The 13,088-nt window shown below is 34.7% G+C and overlaps 1 protein-coding gene across 1 annotated transcript in view; it reads right to left on the reverse strand.

The window, feature by feature from the left end:
- The window catches only part of LOC149785621 (DNA-binding protein RFX6-like), a 93,762-nt gene that overhangs the window by 22,712 nt on the left and 57,962 nt on the right, over positions 1–13,088 (reverse strand). Inside the window, exons 7-8 of the mRNA XM_089979440.1 lie at positions 10,566–10,673; positions 7,000–7,077 (exon numbers count right to left, since the gene is read on the reverse strand). Coding sequence (XP_089835566.1) covers positions 7,000–7,077; positions 10,566–10,673 — 186 coding nt within the window. The remainder of the gene's footprint in view (positions 1–6,999; positions 7,078–10,565; positions 10,674–13,088) is intronic.

The following is a 13,088-nucleotide window of genomic DNA, read 5'->3' on the forward strand; positions in this document are numbered from 1 at the left end:
ATTCTAATCCTGGACTTCACAACATATTTTTCTACTGTTAGTAATATTTAATTTATATATAAAAAGAAAAGTGATCACTTATTATTAAGTTATAGGTCGAATTCGATACATGATTTGATAAACTTACGGACTTAAAATACATAGTGCAGATTTATTTTTATTGTTGTCGACGGGAGCGAACTGTGGCTTTACATCTGTCATATAAATAAACCTTTGGGATTTAATTTCTTCAAAAGTTCACAAATTTATTGACTTTAAGGACGACTTGGACACATAAATCGTTTTTAAAAAAATCCGTAAAACGTGAGTCACTGAAATTGGTGTAGGATGACTTGTGTGTACATCAAAACTTCAATAGGATACCCCATGGAGCGCCGATAAGTTCTACTCGTTATTGAAGACAGCCCTGCTCACACATTGACAGACCTTTGCATGCCCTCTTTAATAAATCAGCCAATATTCACCCACACTGGCATTCGTTTGCAATAAAGAATCCAACGCAAAAAAAGGAAAAAAAGATAAATAATTGTCGAATTTGTTTTGCTTTTTCATCATATATAACATATAAGCAAGGTGATATCAGACATAACCTTCACCTTTTAAACAACGTGATATATATATATATATATATATATATATATATATATATATATATATATATATATATATATATATATATATATGGGTCAGAGAGAGAGAGAGAAATTCGACCAATTACTTGTGAGGGTAGAACTCTGTCTAATTAGTTTATGTTATTATGGGTTATAAAACTATTCACAATGTTATTTGAAGAATTATTTTTCTAATATCAGAAACAAATAATTAAAGATATACATCGATGATGACAATGACCATACATGGAGCAAACACGTGATCGAAAAACGCATGTCAACCATATTGGATGGAAGAACAGAACCACAAACAAGGCACGATGATGTAGCTATATTTAACAAAGATGTGAAAAAGGTGAAAAGAAACAGCGGTAAAACTGAATGACAAGATTTAGATCGGGATGTAATTCAAAGTGTTCTTGTTTCCGACGCCTCAATATAATTGTTACGACTCATCCGTTTGAAAAAAGGACTTTATTCCAAGATTTCAACAGAAGAAAAGGAGGATAGGGTTTGGAAAAAGAATTCGAGTAGAACAAGGTTAAAAGAGGAAAAGCAAACAGTATCTTTAGTACGGTAATTTCAAGACCAAAACGAATTACGTCGTCAAACCTGGCGCATCTGGTTAAGGATTATGGGAAAAGCCTTTTAACGCCCAAAACGTGATAAAACGGTGAATTGCACGCCTTTGGAAAAGAAGATAAGACAATTAAACACGAAATCTGATTTAACTGATTTATCTATAATATAAATTCACTTTAATGTTTCACGGGGTAAAGAACTGAAAAAAGTTTTTTTGGAGGAACATTATTTTTCTTTTTTAAATTTCAGTCTGTCTATAAATTGGTATGTTCCTGGAGGCCACATTCAATTTGAAAAGAAGCAAAAAATAATTCTGACCCTTTTAGTTGTCAAGTCAGACACTTTGTAAGACTCTGCCGCCCTACACGACATAGCATATATCTCGAATAGTTTATATAATAGTCGTATTTAACATGCATGAATCTATTGGTAGATTTGAAGTTTGCCATTATAGTTTGCTGTATAAAAACACATTGTATAAAAGTCAGCTGGTTTTATAGTTTGTTCTAGATGGCATATTGTCGGTTATTTGTATTATCATAGTTCAGGTGATAGAAGAGCTCAGACGTCCAAGCTTATTGCAAGCTTGTTTAAACTGTGGAATGACACTAAACGCCTCTTAAATTTACCTGCTAGGCCCTGGAATTGCTTCGTTATATGTTGCATCATATCAACCAGTCTACGTTTGTACCGGAATTGTATTTTTAATGCTTTAAGAAATTATCTTTCTCAGCTTCTAAATAACCTAGGGAACCAGTCCAGTACAAAGGAAAGGCGATACAAAGATTTAAGGATGTTCGTTTTTGCAGTGTCAACGTTTACTGCGGAGCTTGAAATGGCGTGACCATTGCATTAGGAAGTGGCTCATCACCTAGTCGCATTGTAACGCTATGAACACTGGGAGAAGTTGCTCGTGAATGACGTAGCTGCGAATTCCGTCTCTTATAAAGAAATCGAAAAGAAACACGCTTATGCACTTTAATTATCGCGATAACAGTCCTGTAAAGGAAAATGATAATGTCAACAACAAGTATAGGAGATCTTGGGAACTCATTACCGACTTACGACCTGCATTAATCGGCTGCGAAAGCGTTCTGATGCAAAAACCGATCTAAGCTCAATAATTGTGTCATTAAATAATTCACTCATCATCACACGCTTCTCTTGGTGCGTTTAATAATAGCAAAAAATGATTTTGAATCTGCACTAATTGCATGAGTGTTTAAATGCACAACGAGCTATTATTTTAAGGATACTTGGTGACCAGTTATTACTAATTTACTTTTCTATGTAATCCCTACTTAGTAATAAGTATTTCATTAAAAGTAGCACAAAAAATGGCCGCCAATCTATACATGTATTAGTTACTTTGCATTTTTTAGGAATCTTCCCATTGAGAATACCAATATTTATTTTGAAGAAAAAATGGTAAAAGTTCAATTGTTTCATTAGCGACCATCCTTAAACCATCAAGCAGACAACATCATGCAATGGTGATCATTGAACATTCAGTGCAGCCTGCACTGTTCCACCCACCTACCGCCGATCATGAAAAGGAATGGATGCGCAGGGCCTGCATTAAATGAAGGAGTATTTTTTTTCTTTAGTCATGCAACCTAAAGAATATATTAGTAAGTTATGTAGATGTGACAAGGTGCAGCGCTAAACGTCGTGTTCCTAAACATAGACACGCGCACGCACCTACATACTTGCACAATCCCGTATAAATACCATAAAAGACCTAACAAGATGGGGTAAAAAAGCAATAAGAAGGGTACCGTCTGGGAACATCCATTGAAGGCTATAGTTCATTTATTAGTTTATTAGTTTTACCGTCACAATCTTTATATTTTTCCCAACACCTCAGATCTTAAGCTGAACAGCCATATTTAGATAGGACCGCTCCTTTCAAAAAAAAACACCGTTAGATAACTAATCTTAAATATTTGTCATAGGAACCACACGCGCCGGTCGTATAATAACAGTTCCATGACCACCATTACCCAACAAATTCTGCTACGTGACCTGGTTTCTGATATATAATTTTGCGCAGGTTTGCCGGTCCCTTGTAATTGTCAGCTTCCCTCTGTATTCATGCAAAATAATTATTGGTCTTAGATCAAACAGTTTGACAAATCTAGCATTTAAATCTACAAAGCATCGCACACATGTATTGCTAGTACCACCAGGTTCCCTTTATCATGAGATAAGGAATTAATAACAAAATAACCTCGTGAGTATAAGCAAAGACAATGCAATAATAAAACGGAAACCTCCCTGAAATATTTCAAGTGAGGATTTAGACCGATGCTTTAAACATGTACCTGTGCCATATAATCAGACAGTATCGATAACAAGGGGATTGTTTATATGATATTTTCCCACCATTATATTGAAAAGGATAAAGTATAATAACCCTTTGAAGATTATGCGTTTCATAAAATAATGCTTTTGAATCGGAATGACCTTAACGATATTGATTATGGATCAAAACTGCTTACAATACGAGTGAAATGAAGAGTTGAATGGATTCAAGATGATGGGAATTATCTCCCACAAACAGACAAAACAGTGAAAATGCGGAGAGGTGGCAAAACCACTGGGACACCATTACCTAACATTGCGCTTAACATGCTCTAGCCACCATGTTGTCCTACCTTTCTAAGATGTCGTAAAAGCCATATTAAAGGATGAATAGGAAGGTTGTATGAAACGAGAAATTAAAAAAAAATGTAAACAGAAATGTTGGATGGGATCATGGTTCTGTTTTCAAATGTATTTTTCCATATTTTATGGTGTGTTAAATGAATGATCATTTTCCTAGTTTGTACCATGATTAAAATAGGAGAGAACATGCTAAGCCAACGGATTTTAACACGTGTTTGAGGAATCAATAACTTCAATAGATCAGAGCTACTCTGTTTGATATATTGTAAGTGATTTCCTCTGGTATAAGAGATGTCTACTGTGGTAAAGTACTTTGTCACAATGAGTCATGAGGGTTTGCAAAGCCGCAAAATACTCCCTAAATCCGCTACAGTTATGTAAACTTGCAAATCCTAACCCCAGTCCTCTGAAGCTTCGGTACAGACTGTTTGTAGACGTGTTGTACAAATGCAGCTTGATAGTGAAAGTTAAGTGAGGATTGGAAATGTTATTCGACACTAAATCGTCCTGTGTACCAAGGAGCTATCCCCCATCTTTAGTGCTAAGTGTTAAATTCCCTGTCTAATGTCTTTCCCGATAACCTTTGTCTCTGATGGTACACAAATCATCATGACCTCTTCTATCTCCCAAAGTGTATGTTTGGAAAACAATTCATCCCTTTTATCGGAGATGCATCTCTCCTCATCAGAGGGACATGGCGGTTACATTCCTCAGATGCTACAAAGTTGTTTTCAAGATCTTAATCTGGCGTAGAATTAATCTTCTGCTGACTTGAAACTCAGACGCTTTTCGGTAGAATCCTACCTGTCTATTTTTCTTTGAGGACCCTAATCTGTCCATAATTCATCTTAGACCCTTATTAACATTTCATATAAAGACTTAATTAGACTTCTTCCCAAAATATTTTTAAAAAATATCCGCGAAGTACAGAACAATTTAGAGATTAAAATATTTGGCTAACTGCTGTAAGGAATGTGCAAGAAATTTTCTTGCAAACGTGTGCCTTGTTTTACACTGTTTCCGTATTCCTAGCGTTTTATTACATGGCTTTCCGGCACATCTCAATGGAACGTTTCCATTCATTAATCCTGCAAATGTTCCCTTGCAGATTCGGAGATTTAGAATACGCTGGATGCGCCCTCATGCATATAGGAAGATGCAACCATTGGGGGTAATCTGTTGGCTGTGTGATGCATCATGTAGAGCTTTTGGGTGCAGCATATTTGCTGTGGGATATATCCTGTGGTGCTATTGGATGCAGCCTATTTGCTGTGGGATATATCCTGTGGTGCTATTGGATCTAACCTGTTTGCTATGGAATGCACTATGTATCGCTATTATATGCAACCTGTTTGCTGTGGGATATATCCTGTGGTGCTATTGGATGCAGCCTATTTGCTGTGGGATATATCCTGTGGTGCTATTGGATGCAGCCTAATTGCTGTGCGATATATCCTGTGGTGCTATTGGATGCAGCCTATTTGCTGTGCGATCTATCCTTTGGTGCTATTGGATCTAGCCTGTTTGCTATGGAATGCATTATGTAGCGCTATTATATGCAACATGTTTGCTGTGGGATGCATCCGGTGATGGTTCCTTTTTTAACTAAGAATGTCATGAACCTTATTTCTAAAATGATCGAATTTATACAAAATATTGCTGATCTTTCATTATAAGAATTTTTTCAACATTTCTTTCCATTGTTGTATGCCTTTTGATGGAAATTTGGAAGCATTGTTACCTTTATTTGGGTCTTCTGGCGGATATTTTTCTTTGGTTGGAGTGGTTTCTCCTTTATTAGATTTTGGGAAGATGTTTGACATATTTTATAAATAGGTTTTGCTCGGTACTGTATGACCAGTACTGTGCTGCTGTATGACCAGTACTGTGTTGCTGTATGACCAGTACTGTGCTGCTGTATGACCAGTACTGTGTTGCTGTATGACCAGTACTGTGTTGCTGTCTGACCAGTACTGTGTTGCTGTATGGTCAGTACTGTGTTGATGTGGCGTTAAATCACTTACAAACAGAGATACTTAAGCCTAAGAATGGTGTCACTACACTACAAGATATGAAGTTTCCAGGTCCAAAAATAATAAATGAGGTCTAAAAACAATAAATGCGGTTGAATAATAAATAAATAGGGTTGAAAAATAAATAAATGGTGTCTGAAAATAACTTTTTACCGAAAATATTGTCTTAGAAAAGATCCCTAATAGAGTTTTAATTATAAGTGACAATTTTTGAAACAAAATCTACTCTTGTGCTTCCAAAAATTGTTCATCTCAATATTTTAGCTTGTCGAGGGTATTGTTTACAAAATTTATAGTGTGGCTCAGTTCTGAACCACCTTATTAGACATTACAAATGGAGTGATTGACTTTTTATTAGCCAAAAAGTGTGAGAAGTTACACGCTGAACACATGATATTTTGTCATTTACGTTAACAATATAAAAGTCTTACGTTCGAACCAAACAAATGGAATAGTCAAATTCTTTTTCCTAAAGCTGTTGTAAATTGTTCATTTATATGATAATAAATTGCAAAACACAATCGTGGTATGATCCCAAACGGCAATGTAAATGCTGCTGGTCATCTGGTACAAACTTTTCAAACTTTTGTTCATGACAAATGTATTTAAATCGAGAAAACTAGTCTGACGCTCATGAAACACATATGCGCCATCTATCTGCAGATAAAATTGATGAATGAGTTCCACTGAATACAAGCTGTGTTTATTTATTGTACTTTTTTACCTTCTATTCGCAGTGGAAAACTAAAAGGAAATTGGAAAATAAAAGACATATTTATGTAACCTTTACGGCACCACAATAAGTATTAAAAATACATGTTAACATTGCAACATCTTTTTCATTTCCTGGGCAATATGTTTCTGTGGCATTTGTGTGCTATGCATCCTATCCTAATGCAAAATATGAAAGTGAAAAAGATATAGTGTTGAGTACACATACAATGTTTCTCTGTTTAATAAAAAAAAAATCATTTGCCACAAAATCCATGGAATGATTTTACCCATCAGTATTGTACCTTAGGTTGCTATAAACAAGGATTAAAGAAAGACAAGGTAAGGTCAGGTCCTTACATCACGTAAAATAAGTACATGAGAAAACCATTTACCTCGTCAAAGTTTGCGTTTATGGCTGTGTCCAGAACACATTGACAATGCGTCTTGTACATCATGATAAACGTCTCCACCTGGAAATCGATGAAAAACAATTAAGCGACGTACACCTGTCACTGGTGTGGACAAACCACACTGATGGACGAGGTCTTAATTTCCCTCGCCAGATAAGGATGCATGCTTTACATTCAATCCTTTCTTTCAGTGAGAAATATTAGGATGCAAACAGGGATGGGAGATTGTTCAGTTCTGGCAAATACTGTCCTGGCTCTCTAAATCAAAGATATCAAACCCGCCACTTTCTAGCACACAAAACCAACCAAGATAACAAGGCACCCCTATCAAAATCTTTGAACGGGTATCAACAGATGCCAGAAGTAAAGTCAACCTTGTATGGATGAAATCTTTTAAATAACACGACGATTGTGAAAAAGTAAAAAATATCTCAGGAAAGCATGTGTAGTTTTGCCGGAACTGCATCTACTCTCCCCATATAGACAAGAAATGATTTAACATACAAGCGGTCATTCTATATTGTCACAGCATTTTTCGTGAAAAGAATGAATCGCCATTGAATCGTCCTATGCCGTACAATAGCCATTGAATCGTCCTATGCCGTACAATCGCCACTGGATCGCCCTACGCCGTACAATCGCCATTGGATCGTCCTATGCCGTACAATCGCCACTGGATCGCCCTATGCCGTACAATCGCCATTGAATCGTCCTATGCTATACAAAGTAGTTACCAAAGAACTTTTCTTGATAATAATTATCATAGAAAGTAATTCATAATAAGTTAGTTTTTAATAGCCCAAGATCAAACATAAATAATCAATTAAAAGCAATAGTTTCTTTAAAATCCATGTTGTTTTAACACAAGATTAGTACTTTTTGAAAGTAAACATAATTTCTGCAAAGAATATGTCAGCGTGTTATTTTCCATCAGATATTAAAATTAGATTTCCCATGCAAACCATTATTTGATCGGACAGACAGTCGGACAGACGGTCTTATGTCCCATTAATCCGGAATTAAGGTAGATGAAATATATGATGATTTAAAAAAAAGTGAAAGACAGACATGAAAACTGGGTTTTACTGTAAAATTCAGTTTATAACATACTCGTATTTAAACGAGTATTTTAAAGAGAATCGTAAATTTTATACATTATATGTAACATTCCTGTGGACGTGTTTAAGGATATAAAACGAGTTAAGTTCACCATTATGTAGTTTATCATGCAATAAATCTAAATTAACCATTTAATAGACCCAATGCGTGTCATGAAATTTCTCTATGCCACAAGTTCTGCAGAAGCAAAAATTACTTTCGTGATAAATTTGAATGTAATCAGTCCCAGCCCTTACTATTTCTAATACGTCCATTCCAAAGTAAACATCATGTGTTTACTCAGGCCCAAACAATGTAGGAAACATTTCATTCGAAGAATAATCGGGATTTACTGCCAATTAATAACCTACCCCCGGACGTAGAGTTTATCAAACTTTCAATAAATAGTGAAAGAAATCCAATAAAATAAAGCGGAGAAGAGAGGATGGAAAGACGGTTCAAGTGCCTCAAAGATACCTCCTGTTGCAAACATGGATGACAAATTTAACATTGGTCCATTATCGCCTGAATTAATTAGTCATTTATCTACAGCAACTTCTATTTTGGAGCAAGCATTTATTTCAATTCGACAGTGCGAGTCAGAAACTTTATTGTATGCCAACAATGACCGAAAGGAGATGTCACTTAAAGTAAGACATAGTTTGAGAGATCTTTACCAGAAAGGGGTGTTTAACCTGATGTACTCTGTATAAAAGATGTTATTTAGAAGTAGACCTTCCGGTATTTGATTTGAAAAAACAACAACAAAAACTCTACCACCTCTCCGGAATTTATTTTATACAAGAATTTTAATTAGTTATCAAAATATACTTTATTTTGCAAACGCCGTAGTTCACTTTGGAAACAAAATTGATATGAGAAGAGGATCATATGATATAAATAATGGCATGTAAGTGTAAATCGCTTGAACCATTTAAGCACTTATATTACTTTGCTCGCAAGTGTAAATCGCTTGAACCTTTCAATAGTTATGCTGCTTTTAAATGCTTTATGCATTGTACACAGAGACATTTCGTTTTCCACCACTTCAAGAAAAGAAAATAAAGAAAGAAACCATGCCGCGTTTCATTTGTGCTCGACTAATTTAGACATGCCTTTCAGGGGATCACCACAAGCACACACAGACACACACAATAATACATAAATTATGCAAAGTATATAGATGAAATCATAATTACAAATGTATGTATGTATGTATGTTGTATGTATGTATGTATATGTGTGTGTGTGTGTGTATATATATATATATATATATATATATATATATATATATATATATATATATATTAAACTGTATGTATGTACGTATGAACGTATGTATGTGTTAGGGTTTAACGGCACGTCATCACAGTACTGGCTACAAGTTAATTTCTACAAATGGAAATATAAAGAGCAGCATGAAACAGATATAAAATGAAAACGGTTCAAAATAAACGTAAATATTTACACAATAAAAGATATTTCATAAAGATGCTAAAATTTGGTAAAATGAATTTAAATTAAGGTTAAACGGTAAAATATATAAAGTCCTTAAAATAAAGAGCCCAAGTCTGATAAATTAACACAACAAAAAGCAAAGCACATAGTAATATTACACGTTAAAGAAGAACCAGGTACGAGGTACGGACCAATTCGTCATGGCTGTACCCAGCGATCTATCTGGCTTCTCGACTAATCCCACATTCCCAAAATGGATATACATGTGTGTGTGTGTGTGTGTGTGTGTGTGTGTGTGTGTGTGTGTGTGTTTTGTTTTAGGCACCTGTTGAGGTCTATGACTTTTCCATACAAGTTAAGAAGTATTTCAAGAATTCAAACATTTTTGTTACGTACCATTTTTCATTTGTTTTTAAAATGAATTGCTATATGATTCTGAAATATTGGAATGGTTGCTTATTCGTTTCATAGAAAATAACATACATTTGTTTTCAAAATATAAATTAAATATTGGAATGGTTGCCTATTATTTTCATAGAAAATAACATATTTGTTCAAAATAAAGATTAACAGGCGCCTATTTTGTGAACTACTACTACTACTATTACTGTCACAAGCGTCACTATCAAGAACTACTACGGACAAAATACAGAAGTAAATCATTTAACCGTTATTGTACGTTTTGTAAAATATATAGGCATATCTGTGGAAGAAATATTAAAAATAGTACAGTGAAGGCAATATCTAATTAAACCTGTTGCAAGAATTGATAACCAGTAATTTGTAATTATAATGTCGACAATAACTTACTTAACCTGTCGGAAGAATGGCTAACCGGTAATACGTAATTATAATGTCGACAATAACTTACTTAACCTGTCTGAAGAATGGATATCCAGTAATTTGTAATTTTAATATAGACAATAACTTAACCTGTCGGAAGAATGGATAACCAGTAGTATGTAAGTATAAGTGTAATTATGCACGAATACCTTTTCCCGTGGTACGGATAATGGGAGAAGAAGAAACTGAGCATTGGGAAATTCCGGAAGGAGAGTCCCTGTTTTGGAGCTCAGTGAGTATTTTCGAGTAAATCCACCCTGTAGAAACAAAAAAAGTATACTTTTACTATAAATAAAAAATATTAAATTGGCAACATGTAGTTTATGTAAAAACAGTTTTAATGTATCTATCTACCTACCTACCTACCGACATACCTACCTACCTACCTACCTACCTATCTATCTATCTATCTATCTATCTATCTATCTATCTATCTATGTGCATTTCTTCTTATTCTCTACACAAGCCCTTTATTTTCTTTCTTACAGGGAGGTGCGATGGAATAATAGCAAGCGTGCAGGACTCGCGCCAAAAGGGGCGCGGGTTCGCATCCTACCGTCGGATCATCCTTGGTCGTGTATGGTGGTCGGTGCTTGGGCAAGGCAATTTACTCCAATTGCATCGGCACTAAATAACCTGCATGTGTTGTTGTTGCCGTAAAACACCAAATCAACAACAAATGTTCTTGCTGACAGCCAATGTACACGCATTTAAATATAAATATTATCAAGAAAGGTATTCCGAATGACTATTATTATTTGATTTCTTTGTTTATGCTTTGAATTATTGCACTATCTCATCCAAGGCGCTAAAATAAAACCTCACTCTAACATAAGTGCACAGCGAATTGGCACCTTGTTAAGCCTTACCTAGAATTTTGTTCAGGTTTTATTACTTCATTTAAACGATTTCACCTGTTTTCAAGTCCACATAGACGGGTTTCCTGTCTGTTGAACTTGTCGTTCTCTTTAGGTTTATCCACGTTTCTTTATGCTAATATAACCCAATGTTTGTCATTTATTCTGTTACTGGTTTATGTTAGAAGTCATTGAAAGATATTATTTGTTATTTAAATTTTGTTGACACATCTCTGAAGTACTGTCTTATGACAGCAAGTCTTAAAAGTTGTTTTGATCTCCTAAACACTTTCTAAAGTTACATTAAATTAATGTTTTTTCCTCATTTGCAGAATAATACTCCTTGTAAAAAAAGAATTTTATATACAAATTTATATATATTCATTTGTTTTTCCTTCCATAGTTCTGTGTGATCTAAATTTTAAAATTCAGTACAGTGGGTTTTCATTATTTATTTTTTTACATTTATTTTAAAGACAAGACGATTTTGTTCCTGCATAACATGAATGTCAAGGTCAAGGAGTTTATTTCTAAATATAGCCAAACTGCTCCTGTCTACGGTATTCTCGTGTGTTCCTAAATTAGAAGGAAACCTTAGTAAAAAGATGAGTAGAGTGTCTGAATGACTTTTGGGGATCATGATGTATTATTGTTATCATTCTAAAGCAAATGACGACATGAACACTTTCATCTATACATTTCTTTTCAGTTATTTTACCTTAACCCATAGGCCAATTTCTAAGTTAGTCAACGATAATATTTGTAAACTTCAAGATTTTGATTTTTCTATGTTACAAATGTCAAACTAATGTCTATTTTCTCTTGGAGATGTAAAATAAGAAAAACTTTTATTAGTTTCTTCAATTAATGTACAATTAAGTTCTTTAAACAATTTAAAATTATCCTAATTAAAGAGCTAAAAAATATAATATTATTATTTTTATACAGCCAAAACAGAAATTATGTTATTAACTATTAAGACCGTTCGGGTGGCCTAGTGGTTAGAGCGTCCACCCAGGATGCGGGATGTCGTGGGTTCAAACCCTGGCTGAGTCATACCAAAGACTTCTCAAAATGGTACTAACAGCTGCCTCGCTAGGCGCTCAGCATTAAGAGGTTAGTGTTAGGACTGGTCTGCCTGGTGTCAGGATAATGTGACTGTGTGTGGCATCATGCTACATGTCTGCGGCATTATGCCCCAGTGCTAGATATAATTTTAAACTGTCACACTGCAGACATCGTAGCCATATTACTGGAAAATTGTTAAAGCTACGCCAAAAATCTAAATCACACACACACACACACACACACACACACACACACACACACACATTAACTATTAAAGTTTAAACACGGTCGATCTTGTACACTGCCAGTACATAAACTAAGTTTATAACTGTTCAAATTGATACACAGCCAGTACACGAATTGCGGTTATACAGGGCACATACAGTTATAAATACTCCCTTTTTTTACCCGGCCAACACGGTTATAACTACTCAAATTTATACGCGGCCAATACAAATTGCCATTCACTATTATCATTCTTAAATGTTGAAGAATATTGTTTTGTCATCTGCGTGATGGATAATATAATTTTCGTTTTTGTAACTCTGTGTCTTTGTTCGTGTGTGTTTCATCTCCACTCAAACCATACATTTGCTCAACACCTACTTTTTCATTGCAAAGAAAGTCATTTGAGATCAGAATATACACTCTTTGGATTTTCTATTTTCTTCCACCTGCATGAGGTACACAAGAATATTACAGAATCGGCATTTTAAACACATCTTTATTGACAGTACTTAAGTAACA

Source organism: Sinohyriopsis cumingii, chromosome 13 (assembly GCF_028554795.1).
Source record: "Sinohyriopsis cumingii isolate HCF-2022 chromosome 13, ASM2855479v2, whole genome shotgun sequence".
Classification (NCBI taxonomy): Eukaryota; Metazoa; Mollusca; class Bivalvia; order Unionida; family Unionidae; genus Sinohyriopsis; species Sinohyriopsis cumingii.